Source organism: Olea europaea, chromosome 1, assembly GCF_002742605.1.
Source record: "Olea europaea var. sylvestris chromosome 1, O_europaea_v1, whole genome shotgun sequence".
In the NCBI taxonomy this organism is placed as follows: domain Eukaryota; kingdom Viridiplantae; phylum Streptophyta; class Magnoliopsida; order Lamiales; family Oleaceae; genus Olea; species Olea europaea.
The window spans coordinates 33224611-33237860 of NC_036237.1; the positions used below are offsets into that span (position 1 = coordinate 33224611).

Genomic DNA, 13250 nt, shown 5'->3' on the forward strand with positions numbered 1-13250 from the left:
TATTTTAGTTTTAAATAATAATATTATTAAATTAAATTAATCTACAACACCCACACCAACCACTCCTACTTCACTTGTCGGCATCTACTTGTCGCTGACATCTCCCGACCTCCATCCCATCGATGACTTCTTGTCGACTAAAAACTAATCGACACTTTGCAACGACTGAATTCGTTGGTGACTGAGACTGAGCAGTGCTATTATAATTTAAAATGCTTTTTTTTTTCTAACTAGAAAATTGAAAATCAGCTCCCGGTGTAATTTACATAGTATTTATCGGAGCAAAATAACTTGAATTCTCGTCGCTGAAATTTGGTTAATTGAATTCGAACCAAGTTCCCATCGACTGAGGTCAAAGAATCAATGGCATGTTACTAGATCTCTTGAATTTGCGACATGTGACTAGCGACCTAATCTAATAGCCTATAACCAAATCTCTTGAATATGTTAAATGCGACTTGAGCAAATGGCCTATGACCAAATTTCTCGAATATGTGACCCGTGACTTGATCCAATAGCCTATAACCAAATATCTTGGATATGTGAAATGTAACATAAGTTAATGGCCTGTGACCAAATCTCTTGAATCCGCGACCTGTGACCTTTGCACTTGACATGTGACCCATGACCAAATTTGATAGCCAGTGAATAAATCTTTTGGGCTTGTGACCAAATCTCTTGAATCCATGACTTATGACTTATGCACTTTGACATATGCCATGTTATATGTGACCATGACTTGATCCAGTAACCAAGGACCAAATCTTTTAAATCTGTGTCATGCAACACTTGCAGTTTGATGGGTCACATATTCAATTGATTTGGTCACAAAAACTCAATCGATTGCAACATGAACACCGCCACCTGTGGACAATGATCGACCACCAGCATTCCACCATAACCACCACTATAAGACTTCACCACAACTACCACTATCGCTCTACCACCATCACTACTAACAACCCAACAACCAACTAAATCACCAACGCCAAAACTCTGGAAAAACATCAAATCGGAGGCACATGGTCGCGATCGAAAGCCGCGGTCGCTATGAGTGGTGACAATAGTGTGGCAACGACGAGAGCACCGCTCAAGCTGCCCTATAAAGACGAACCCAAAACTAGATTGCAGCTACCCAACACCAAATCTAAAGTCTGACAAATTGGGAGCATTGGTGGCATTTCTTCTAGATCGAGCTCATCTGAAACTAAACTGGAATCTCAATTTTCTGATTAGATTAGCCTAGGATGGAGCTCATTAGAATTGTCGCTGAAAGGCACTTAGATCGCTGTCACAACGCTCAGCGACTAAGCACTACGTGCTGTTGTGTTGACCTTGTTGGCCAGAGATCCGATGATGACAAGGAGAAATCATAACTCAAGCTAATGGTGCAAGACTAGTCGGGGAGAGAGATGATGTGAGAGAGTGCGAATGAGAGATAGAGATAAGATATATTATTTTTAATTTTGACTAATATCTGACTTATGCTCAAGTAAACTTAATACTCGATTTTAGAATTTTTATCTTTAAATACCTGTTGTGAAGTAAATTTCCCTTTCAAAAAAGTATATTATCCTATAATTTAACAAGGCAATTATTCAGGCCTAACTTAGAATCAAAGAATTTTATTATGTAAGCTAGATTATAAATTGATCAAGTTTTCTGTAAATGTGTTCGTTGCACAATCATAGCGAGTCAAATAGGAGTCCGGTCATCGCACCATTGCAAATCTGTAAACAACTTATTGATGCTCTCAGATGGCGCATCGATCTCTCTCTCTCTGATCAAATCATCCACTTTACAATCTCTCATAACGTTTCGATTCTCTCATTAACAAATCCATCATTTTCATTACATTCAGGTAAAGTTCTATTTTTCCTTTTTAACTCAATTCAAATAGCGAAATTATGCCCAAATTTGGTTGCTTAATATTTTCCATGCGGAAATCAGACCTTTTGCCGGGTAACAATCAGACCTTGGACTTTATTGATAAGAAAATCTAATATTTAATTTTAAATACTAGATTAATAAGCAAATCTGATATTTAATTTTTAATATAAGATTAATAAGCAAATCTAATATTTAATTTTAATTATTAGAATTGCTTGTTAGCCCCTGTTTTACCCCATTAGCTGAAAATGAAAATGGAGAATAGTATTTTTTAGAAAAATAAGCGGTTGAAAAATAAGAAAAAATTTTCGATTTACGTGTAATATTATTTTATGAAAGATTGTTTGGTTGAAAATAGTAGAGGGAAAAATGTAATGCAATTTAATTTAATAGGAATCAAATTGGCATATAATAAATACTTTACTTGGCGTGAGGAATGTTGATAGTTTTTTATTCTTTTCCTTCGAATTAAACTTCCTTTAGCGTATTGCTGTTGTTTTGGTTTTAATACCGGCTTTTGGGGTTGAATGTTATGTTCCGCTGCTGATTTTGAAAATTCATATGGGTTTTGGCACAGGTATGTAAATTGACCCCCCTTGTGCAACACCTTGTATTGCAGAAATCTTTTACTGGATTTATTTAGATGAAATTTAAAAGAATCCGTGCAATGATACACTAGAGTAGGATATAGGGAAAGTATTATGGCAGTTTGATTGATTTTACAATTGGATTTTTTATGGAATTGTTTTTTGATGGCTTCGTATTAGTTGAAAGGTGGTGTTGTGATGCAGGGATACCTGGCGATGGTAGGTGTTTGTTCCGTTCGGTAGTTCATGGAGCTCATTTGAGAGAAGGAAAGCCGGCTCCAAGCGAAAGTCATGAAAGAGAACTTGCTGATGAGCTTAGAGCAAAAGTAAAATATAATTCCTTTTTATCTTCCAAGAATACTAAGAAACTGTTGTGCTTATATCCAGTAGTCCAGTGCATACGTGATCTGAGCAAGATGTACGAGAATAACTGATAAAACATATCATTCATTAAGATGAAACAATGTTGCAATAGTCAAGAAAGGCATATCCCTCGTTTAAATGCACCAACTGAAAATATAACCTCACTTCAGTTGGAATATTTACAGATAATGCTTGCTATCTATTAATTATGTGAGTATCCTTTGGAAGGTCTCCATCCATTAATTCTCCCAATTGGTTTAAGCCCTGGGAATTTGTTCTCCAGACGGAAACTTTCTCTCTTTCTGCAGCTACGATCATAACTTATGCGTGATGGAAACTGGCTTACTTTTGTTTTATGTGTCAATTTATAAAGTTGTTCAGAAAAGAGAAATTCGACACTCCAAAATCATTACGCTTACTTTATTGTCATTTTCACAACTTATTGCCTTGACTTTTATTGCTAGAGAAGAGTCCAAGCAAATAAGGGCTCCTTTTCTGGTTGAGCGAAATAGGCCTATGATGAAACAACGTATTTTTGAATTTTCATTTTCCTTTTCACCTAAAGAGAAGATGCATTTTTTTTGTTTGCAGGTTGCCGATGAATTTATCAAGAGGCGGGCAGATAGTGAATGGTAAAATATGTTTGCATATACTAAATTAGCGTAAGAGGCATTTGTTTTGAGTTATTTTTTTGACTAGTCAGCTATGTGCTTGTTCTTTCAAAAGTTCATTAAATGGAGCTTTGAAAATTTGAGACCGTTGTACCACTCTGTCCTCATTTAAAATTTTCATAAGTTTTCTGTCTATTGTGTATTAATCCAACTTTTAGCTCTATTTATTTATTTATTTTTTAACTTCACATTGGTTTTCTCACTTGGTTCACTCTGTTACTGTTCAAGTCTGAATAACACTAAAGATTATAACATTATGCACATATTAAAATGCACTAGAAAATCATATATGGTAAATTCTACATTGTGTATTTTCCATCTCCAAGTCATTATATCCTTATTTTATGACTTTTCAGGTTTGTCGAAGGTGATTTTGATGCTTATGTTACACAGATGCGACGACCCCATGTCTGGGGAGGGGAACCTGAGCTGCTCATGTCGTCACATGTTCTACAGTAGGTTTTTCCTTTTCCAGTTAAGGGTTCCATCTGAACGAACCTGTATTGCTGCAAATTATTGACCTTGACTAATAGTTTAATGAAGCTAACATCTAAGCGAGTAATCTGATATGGGGAAGGAGTTATATACCTGTTCAATCTGTCTCAAAGCTTTTAGAATTGGAGACACTTTTATGCTTTAACTGCCACATTACTTTAATTGTTTGATCAATATAAGATGGCATTCCCTACACACCCAATCGCTCGAGCATCTCTTTTACACTCGTGGGTGTAACCAAAGTGGCCACTGACTTTGGCCTTTCACTGGAATCTCATGACTATGAACTCTGCATATACTTGGCTTAAACAGAGTGATTTTCCCATCATCTAGTTAGTCGAATCATTGGAAGACAACTTATAATAACTGCATTATTTGATTAATAACTCAGAATAAGATGAAAATCGGTAGAGATACTAATCTAAGAAAGTTAATTGACCTTGAAATTTTCAGGGTACCCATAACAGTTCACATGTTGGATAAGAGGAGTAATTGCCTCAAAATTATAGCTGAATATGGGCAAGAATATGGGAAGGGAAATCCAATTCGTGTGCTGTATCATGGTTATGGTCACTATGATGCATTACAGAGCCCTTTGGTGGTCCAAAGTCAAAACCGTAAGCATTCTAGCTTTCTTTTTACTCTTTTCCTTTTCATGAAATAGCGCTTATGGAAAAATATATACAGTATTCAACTCTAGCTGCTAATGACAATTTTTGTGTTCTTGATTGATTATATCATTTATCGATTTATAAATTTTATAATGGTCACCAGATGTCTGATTATCCTGTTTTTTATCTGAACCATGATTCCTAGCATGAAGCTTGTCTGGAATGTATTTGTGTGGAGAAATGATGCTAAAATGTTGATTGAAATGCTTAATGGTTCATTTTCGTTTATGACATCAAAAACTTTACTGCATAATGCATACATTTCAAGATTAAGCTGATAAGAACCTAATTTGAATCTGTGATATAACTGTAACAATTGAAAGGTAATTAAAAAGAAATTACATTGAACAACGAAAACAAATTACAGCAAATGGCCAGCTTTAGAAAGGTTGCCTCTCTCCCCAATTTGACCCTCAATTTCTACCTAAATGAAATAGAATTCCACCCCCTATTTACATTGAGCTGGTGCCCTGCATGATTTGCAATCTACCCAAAATACCCTTAACCCATTAACAACCTCGCAATTAAACTATGACAAGAACTTGCAAGTGTCTAACATAAAACTTAGTTTGATTGTTATCAATGTTATCATATTGGAGTTCCACTTTGAGTAATTCGTGTAGCTACATCATGATATAAATTGAATAGTCAGATTATTTGAAAATACAGTAATCTGAAAGAGTTTAACTTATTAGTTTTATTTCATTGGTTAGCTTATTTCATGTTACATTGAGGGTATCACGATGACCTTTATCTCTCTCTCTCTCACGCTATAATATGAACTATGTGATAGAGAAAACTTATGGGCATGCTACACTAGTATAGGCAGATGTTAATTTTGATTCACCTCTTTTAGTTGCGTTATTTATCCCTTAATATCCACTGAATTTCTCATTTTTTTTCCCCTCACAAAATGTCAAATTGACGAGTACAATACGAAGTTCTCCTTCTGTTTAGTTCACTTTCTGTTTTGAATGTGGCTCCTATTATTCTACATCTGTGATGTGGCCTTCTAAGTTGAACCTTAGCTGGAAACTATAAATGAACTCGTATGCTTCTATATACCATGCTTTGATATAATCCACTTTCCAAGATTCGATATACGGATATGAAATTTGCTTATGTTTTAATGCAAGGAACAATGCAAGATACACTGAATTTACTAATTTCTTTGTTATGCAGGAACTAGAAAAGGTGGAAGGAACTAACATAACGTAGTTATTTTATTACCTAAATGATCTTTCAATTAAAATTTCTTCAGGCTAGTGAAACTTCATTGTTTTGGCTCTCCCCAGCACCAGGCTATTCTCCCTTCAAAGAAGAGAGTGAAAATTTGCAAAAAGAAAAGGAGATTGCTTTCTAATTCCTAGAAATCTAAAACTATCATGTTCTCAAATTGTTTATTTGTAGCCTGAACCAGCCAATTTCAGCTATTGTGGTTGGTGTTGCAGAGTCGGGGATTTAAAATTCTTATGAGGACCATCGTGTAATTGATTTCTTACAAATATATAGACTTGGATAAAGTGAATATGACATATTAATGCTAATTGTTTCATTAGAAAGATGCAGGCAACTTCTTTACTTTGTGGTTGTTTGTTGATTAGCTATGAGAACACATCTGATCGTATTTAGAAATTTCATAATGTCTTGTCGGATCTAGCTTCCAACAGAACAAGCTATGTATCCACCTACTTGCACAATATAGAGAAAGCATTAAAATTAATGCTCATATCTTAAACTAGGGGTAAGGCGATGATTGTAGATACGATGATCCTCAAGTGAAATTTGGAAGTTGGCGTGGAAGGATAAATAGACAGTATATTAACTTTGTTTAAGACTTTTGTATTTGGAGAATTTTATATCTCTTGATTTATTTCATGCGTTTGAAGTTATTTCAATCACAGTCACAGCTGAAGGGCAGTTATTCTCTTAGAGGTGAAACGACTTATGTATATATAGAGAAAAAAATTGATAATATTGGTAGGTAGAAGTCACATAACTTATTTTGTCATTGTCAATTGTTGTCTCTGTTATCATATTTCAATTAACTTGTACTCTTCGTAAAATTGTACTAGAAGTCACTTGTGTGTCTCCCGCAACAAAATTGTGGTTGGCTAGGCAATTGGCTTCCAATCGGCTAGAAAACTTTTAAGGAGAATTGCAATTGTTGTGTGTCAATTGAATCATCCATGTACGTCATGAGAAATAGTGGTATGAAATACAAAATAAGATTTCCTGGTAAAAAAAGCAATTTAAAACAAAGTGACTTATAAGTAAATTAGACTCCTTTCGTATAGCTTGACAGGATGCAGTGTTATCTGGCACTTTAGCAAAATTCAATTTATCCCAAACAATCTAACAAATGAATTCTCGTCATACGTCCTCGTACAAATGAACAAAATGAATGTTTTTGAGGGAGCACACGGAACATGTTTCCCGCTACCAGCTTGAACAAGCATGTACTCTCAATCCTTGACAAATGCAACAACCTTAATCACCTCAAACAACTTCAAGCTCATCTCATCACTCTCGGCCATGGCCAAACCCATTTCTACTCATTCAAACTGCTTCGTTTTTGTACAGTAAATGTCTCAGATCTCGCCTATGCCCGGTACATTTTCGACCACTTCAATTCACCTAATATTTATCTTTACACAGCGATGATTACTGCATATAATTCTCTATGCGATCATACTTCATCTGTGTTGCTTTATCGCAAAATGGTGAGAAGAAATTATTCGAAGCCTAATGAGTTCATATTCCCTATTGTTTTGAAGTCTTGCCCGGAAGTGGTTACACCTTATGGGACTCAAATGGTACATACCCAGATTGTGAAATTGGGTTTTTGGCAATACACAGTTGTGCAAACGGCGCTTTTGAATGCATATTCAAGATATGGTGTTGATATTGCCCTTGCGAGAAAGATGTTTGATGAAATGTCTGAAAGGAATGTGGTGTCATGGACTGCGATGATTTCAGGGTATACGAGAGTTGGGGAAGTGGGGCATGCAGTTCTTCTTTTTGAAGAAATGCCTGAGAGTATTAGAGATACTCCGTTTTGGAATTCTATTATCGCAGGGTGTATGCAGAATGGGTTGTTTTCGGAGGCCATTGAATTTTTTAGAAGAATGATTTTTGAGGAGAGGGTAGGGGGTAGGAATAGACCTAATCAGGTTACGGTGGTCTGTACGCTTTCTGCTTGTGGGCATTGTGGAATGCTGCAGCTTGGGAAAAGCATTCATTCATATATTTTTAGGCATGCTCTTGGTTTGGATTTGTTTCTTGCAAATTCTTTGATTGATATGTATGGGAAATGTGGGAGCTTGAATATAGCAAGAATGATTTTTGATCGGATTAAAAAGGTGAATTTAACTTCTTGGAACTCTATGATAAATTGTTTTGCGCTGCACGGTCAGAGCGTGGGAGCTATCGGTGCTTTTGAGGAAATGCTGCATCACGGGGATGAAGTGAAGCCAGATGGAGTGACTTTTATTGGGTTGTTAAACGCTTGTACCCATGGAGGGTTAGTCGAGCAGGGCCGTCAGTATTATGAAATGATGATTAGGGAGTATGGGATTGAGCCTCAGATTGAGCATTACGGGTGCATGGTAGATCTTCTAGGTCGAGCCGGTCGATTTGAAGAGGCTATGGAAGTTGTGAGGCGGATGAGGATTCCACCTGACGAGGTTGTATGGGGTTCTTTGCTTAACGGGTGTAGGAGTCATCGGCGTACAGACCTTGCTGAACTTGCAGTAAAAAAATTAATTGAGATCAATCCTAATAATGGAGGTTATGGTGCAATGATGGCTAATTTGTATGGGGAGTTGGGGAAGTGGGATGAAGTGTGGAAGGTGAGGAAATCATTGAACGAGCAGAATGCTAATAAGACTCCTGGTTGCAGTTGGATTGAGGTTGATAACCAAGTTCATCAATTTTACTCTGTTGACAAATCACATCCCAGAACAGAGGAAATTTACACAATCTTAGAATTTTTCATCGATTCACAATAGGTAACTTTTCGAGTTGGGTATTTTCCTTGTACCGTCGTTAGAAAATGCATACTTCGACTCACTTAAATGATCTGATTGATGAGCCAGTCTTTCTATTTTGCTCACAAGCAAGAAACTTCTCTATTTGGTGTTTTGGTGATGATACCACAGAAGATTGCTGTACAGCATATAATATACATTTAGAATTTGGTTGAGGGCGTTTTACACTGCTAAAATATGCAAGATGTGGCAAAGCCCCCCCCCCCCCCCCCCCCCCCCCCCCAAAAAAAAAAGAATGTTGACGTGGTAATGCTGGTGGCAGGTAATGGCAATGGGGTTGGTGGAGTTGCTTGAGACCATGACAGTATAGATATAGCAAGCTTTTCAAAGTTTTTTCATGGCTATATATCGCCCTATATGCTATCTTGGAAGGCCTGCGGTTTGCGCACATGAGTTGATGATCTGCATTGAGTCGGATTGTTTAAATACAGTGTCAACAGTAAATAATACTCCTCCCCATGCTCGCCAGGCTGCTTGGATTGCTAATATATCTGAATTATTTTCATCTTTTACAAAGAATTTGCTCAGAAATCAAGAACCTCACGCCACAAGAATCCAATATCGATAGCTTCCTGTATGTTGATGATTTTACGTGTATGGTTGGAAGTGCTGACAGAACAAGTTGCAAGCATCTTGTGTTGAGTTTTGAGTTTTGCTACTAAACATGGACCATGAAGGAGATTGGTACGAAACAGTGAACATCATTAATCCTACGCGCTAAGCGAGCCAGTTGAATGTTATTACAGGTCTACGGCTAACTCGGCTCGTTTTACACCTATCAAGCACCAGAGAAAACACATCTTCTCGACTTCTGCTAGTAAACATGGAAAATTAAGAGGCAATTTCGTGAAGTGAAAATGAGTTTGAATATTGATACACAGTAGTGCACGTCTTCCAATCTTGCAAGCCAAACACTATGAGAGAAAATAACATTTTCTATTGACTTCTACAAGTAAACATTGGCGTATAAGTGCTTAGAACCGGGACATGAAAATGAGCGCTGTCATGCGCATTGTTTTGTCCTCCGTGCTAAATATGCCAAGTTCATCTTCTTAAATCTTGGTAGCTAACTCGGGTTGCTATGACGAGCACTAGATAACGATAGCCTCTTTTGTTAACTTTTGCTAGTAAACATGAAAGTGGCTAATGAAAATTTTGAGGGTGGTTTTGGAAATAAAAAAATTCGCATTAAACAAAAGGTCCAATTATACCGCTTAAAGAAAGTGAGAAGACTACATTTCTTCACTCGATGGTTCACTTCATTGTAGATAACATTATTTTTGGGTTAGGCTTAATCTATCAAAACCCGTTTCCTTGACTCAAAACTCGAGACTAGGCGCTAGCTATCAAAACCTTAGTAGATTAGTCAAAACCTTTCAATTTTTGACATTTTTACCCTTATTTTTACTTTTTATTGCGCAAAATGTCATTTTCATCAATTTTCTCAATTAAAAATCATGAAATGACGAATATATACATTCTATTTAATAAAAGAAAGAAAGAAAAAATTATTGCAACCATAATCCCTTTTTTTTTTAAATGTGCAAGTGAGTCCTGAATAAATTATTAAAAGAGTAATTAGCACATAGCGTCCCTAACTTTCACTATTATTGTGAAGAACATCCATACCTTTCATTTTTGACAATTTAGTCCTTAATTACTCCTTTAATTACGCAAACCATCATTTCTATCAATTTTCATCCAATTTCTCAATAAAAACGTATATAAACTCCTATTCAAATAAAAAAGAAAATTAAATAAATTAATAATTTTTTTGGGACTTGTTTGTACTTTGTTATTTTTTTTATTTCTAATTTTTTAATAATTTATTTAGAACTTGTTTGCACTTTTTAAAAAATATGATACTATGGTCACAATTAGTTCTTTTATTTTTCATTTTTTATTTAAATAGGAGGGGGCATATTCGTCATTTCACAGCTTTTCTTGAAAAATTGGATGGAAATTAATAGAAATAATGGTTTGCGCAATCAAATGAGTAATTAAGGGTGAAAATGCAAAATAATGAAAAGTAGCGAGTTTTTCACAATAATAATTAAAGGTAAGGACATTATGCACTGATTATCATTTTATTAATTTATTTAGGACTTGCTTACACTTTTTAAAAAATTTTGAGACAGTGATGGCAATTTTTTTCTTTTCTTTTTGTTTTATTTTAATATATGATATATTTGTCCTTTTGTAGTTTTTAATTGAAAAAATGTATGAAAATGACCAAAAGTGAAAATAAGGATTAAAGTGTCAAAAAATGATCCACAGTGAAAAGGTAACAACGTTATCTTCTAATTACCCATCTTTTAAACTAGCAAATTTAGGGCTGGACATGATTATGTTCAATTTTGTTCTAAAGATAATTGAATCGGACTTCAGAATTGATCTGAACTCGGATTTTTGGATATTTAATAAGTGGAATCGTTGGTTCAAATTTAATTATGAAACCATTCGGGTTTGGTTTAATTCGGTTCGATTTAATTTAACTAATGACGTATTTATTCTTACTAATTACAAAATAACGTAATTTAATCTTATGTATTTCTTGCATCTCTTTTTGGTGGGTTCATCGTAAATTTGATTATTAAAATTACATGAAGAAGAAAGATGGCGAGCTCACAATAATTAACAGAGGTGCAGTCGAGTTTCAATTCGATTTTTTCAGAACAATAAAAGTCACACAAAAATCAGAACAATAGAAGTGACATTACGGTAGAATAATAAAATTTGGTAAAACTTAGTTCAATTTGATTATCTTGGACTTGAATTGAGATTCAAAAATAGAAAAATCATATTCTTGGATTTAAGCAAATTAATAAGTTAACAAATTTATTTACAAAAAAAAAACATTTTGGTTCTTTTTCGATTTTTTTTTATCTAAAATCGAGAATCAAACATCATTGGTTCTCGATTCAGATGTTCCTTCAAGTATTTAATTTAAAATAAATCGCTCGATTCGATTTAGTTAGACCCGGTTCAATTTGGGAGTTTTCTCAATCCCTAACCTATAATCAACTCGTTGACTCGTATCTTTTGCCCATTGTAATCGTAATGACCAAAAAGTCCCTAATTCACCCTAAAATAACAAAAAGAACTTTCAAGGCACAATTTTCAATAAAATAATATTTTACGCAAATCGAAAAATTTTCATTCTTTTATAATCACTAGTTTTTTTGCCCATACAATTCACGGGTTGTGTTTCTTTGAAGGTAATGTGAGCGTGTTAAATGTTAATGATTGAGAGACACACATGTTTGAACAGAGGATGGTATGTATATAGGACTGCATGAAGTTCTTGAATTCTTCGTCATCTTTGCAAAGATGAAGTTCTTGCACAAAGTATTTTACTTTGGATTCAATGAAATAAAAATGAATATATTGTATAGGTCACATCAAGAAATCGTCTGTTTTTCATTAGTTTAAGAACTGAACTTGTACTCAGGCAAAGCATTTCAATGTAATGAATGAGATTTCACAGCATTTAAAAGGCCAAATCATTTAGCTCCCACCATGTATGCTAACCATGGGTATTGCCAATTTTATTATTGTTATTCAGATTATTAACTGGTTTTGTTGATATCCAGGCACCAAGCTTGAATTTAGAGTTGGGCCTTTGTCCTAATAGCTGAAATTTGGGAAAGGTGGCAAGAGCAAGAAGCAGGCTCCACTTCCCAAGGGTGGGGGTGTTGGCAACTGGAGTAGGGTTGGAGACGGAGATTGACACGTAGGTCTTGCAAGAGGGGGCTGAATTGCATGAGGAAACCCGGAACCACATTGTATAAAGATTTTATTTGGAATTTAAAGTTATAATGTGAAATATTTAGTCAACCCAGAACAAATTATAAGCTCATTAAAACCAAGCAAGGCACCTAAACTATTTCAAAAGAGCTTATTTTCGCTCTCTAAGCTTTTTCCAAAAATAAAATAAAATAAATAAATAAATAAACCAACACCAACTGAAAGTTGCTTGTCATTTTTTTTAAACTTCCCCACCTCTCGGAAAAGGGTTCAACTTAATCATGCTTTTCTCAATAAAGATTGGGGATAACATCAATAGCAACACGGATATAGTCCTATGGGTTATACAAGTTAATAAAGTAAAAACACTCGTGCTTCCACTCAACCTAAATTAAGCTTCCCAAATTCACATTGCACATGTTTAACACTTGATTTTAGAATGAGGTACGAGAAGGTTGAATGTTCAAACCTACATTGGTTTTCGAGCTAACTTGTCTCCATACCTTAGCATTTAGCTTGTGCTTGTTGATACAAATTCCTATGGTCTTTTACCCATTTTTGCAGCTTCTCCTGCAGATACAAGCACACATGATGGGTGACAATGAATATATAAAGTTATACTTTAGTCACATAAAAAAAATTTCATACTTCAAGCATTTATTCTCTTGATCAAAAAAATATTTCTATCACCCAAACATAATATGTGTAGTCAATTCTACCATTAAAGCACTAATGCAAATAGGTGGTAATAAGTAATCCAGCGATCTTCAAAAAATA

General features: G+C 35.0%; 2 protein-coding genes across 2 annotated transcripts; both read left to right on the forward strand.

Annotated features, from left to right (window-relative positions):
* The first annotated feature begins 1050 nt into the window (after window positions 1-1050).
* LOC111407598 (OTU domain-containing protein At3g57810-like) lies at window positions 1051-6241 on the forward strand. Its single transcript, XM_023037203.1, has 7 exons — window positions 1051-1152; window positions 2374-2467; window positions 2682-2803; window positions 3432-3472; window positions 3868-3966; window positions 4460-4623; window positions 5860-6241. Exons 1-7 carry the CDS (start codon window positions 1051-1053, stop codon window positions 5883-5885), a joined length of 648 nt encoding a protein of 215 aa, XP_022892971.1. The 3' UTR covers window positions 5886-6241.
* A 726-nt stretch (window positions 6242-6967) lies between these two features.
* Window positions 6968-9822, forward strand: LOC111401844 (pentatricopeptide repeat-containing protein At1g33350). The gene is made up of 2 exons (XM_023029785.1): window positions 6968-8687; window positions 8989-9822. Exon 1 carries the CDS (start codon window positions 7107-7109, stop codon window positions 8685-8687), a length of 1581 nt encoding a protein of 526 aa, XP_022885553.1. The 5' UTR covers window positions 6968-7106; the 3' UTR covers window positions 8989-9822.
* The last annotated feature ends 3428 nt before the right edge of the window (window positions 9823-13250 follow it).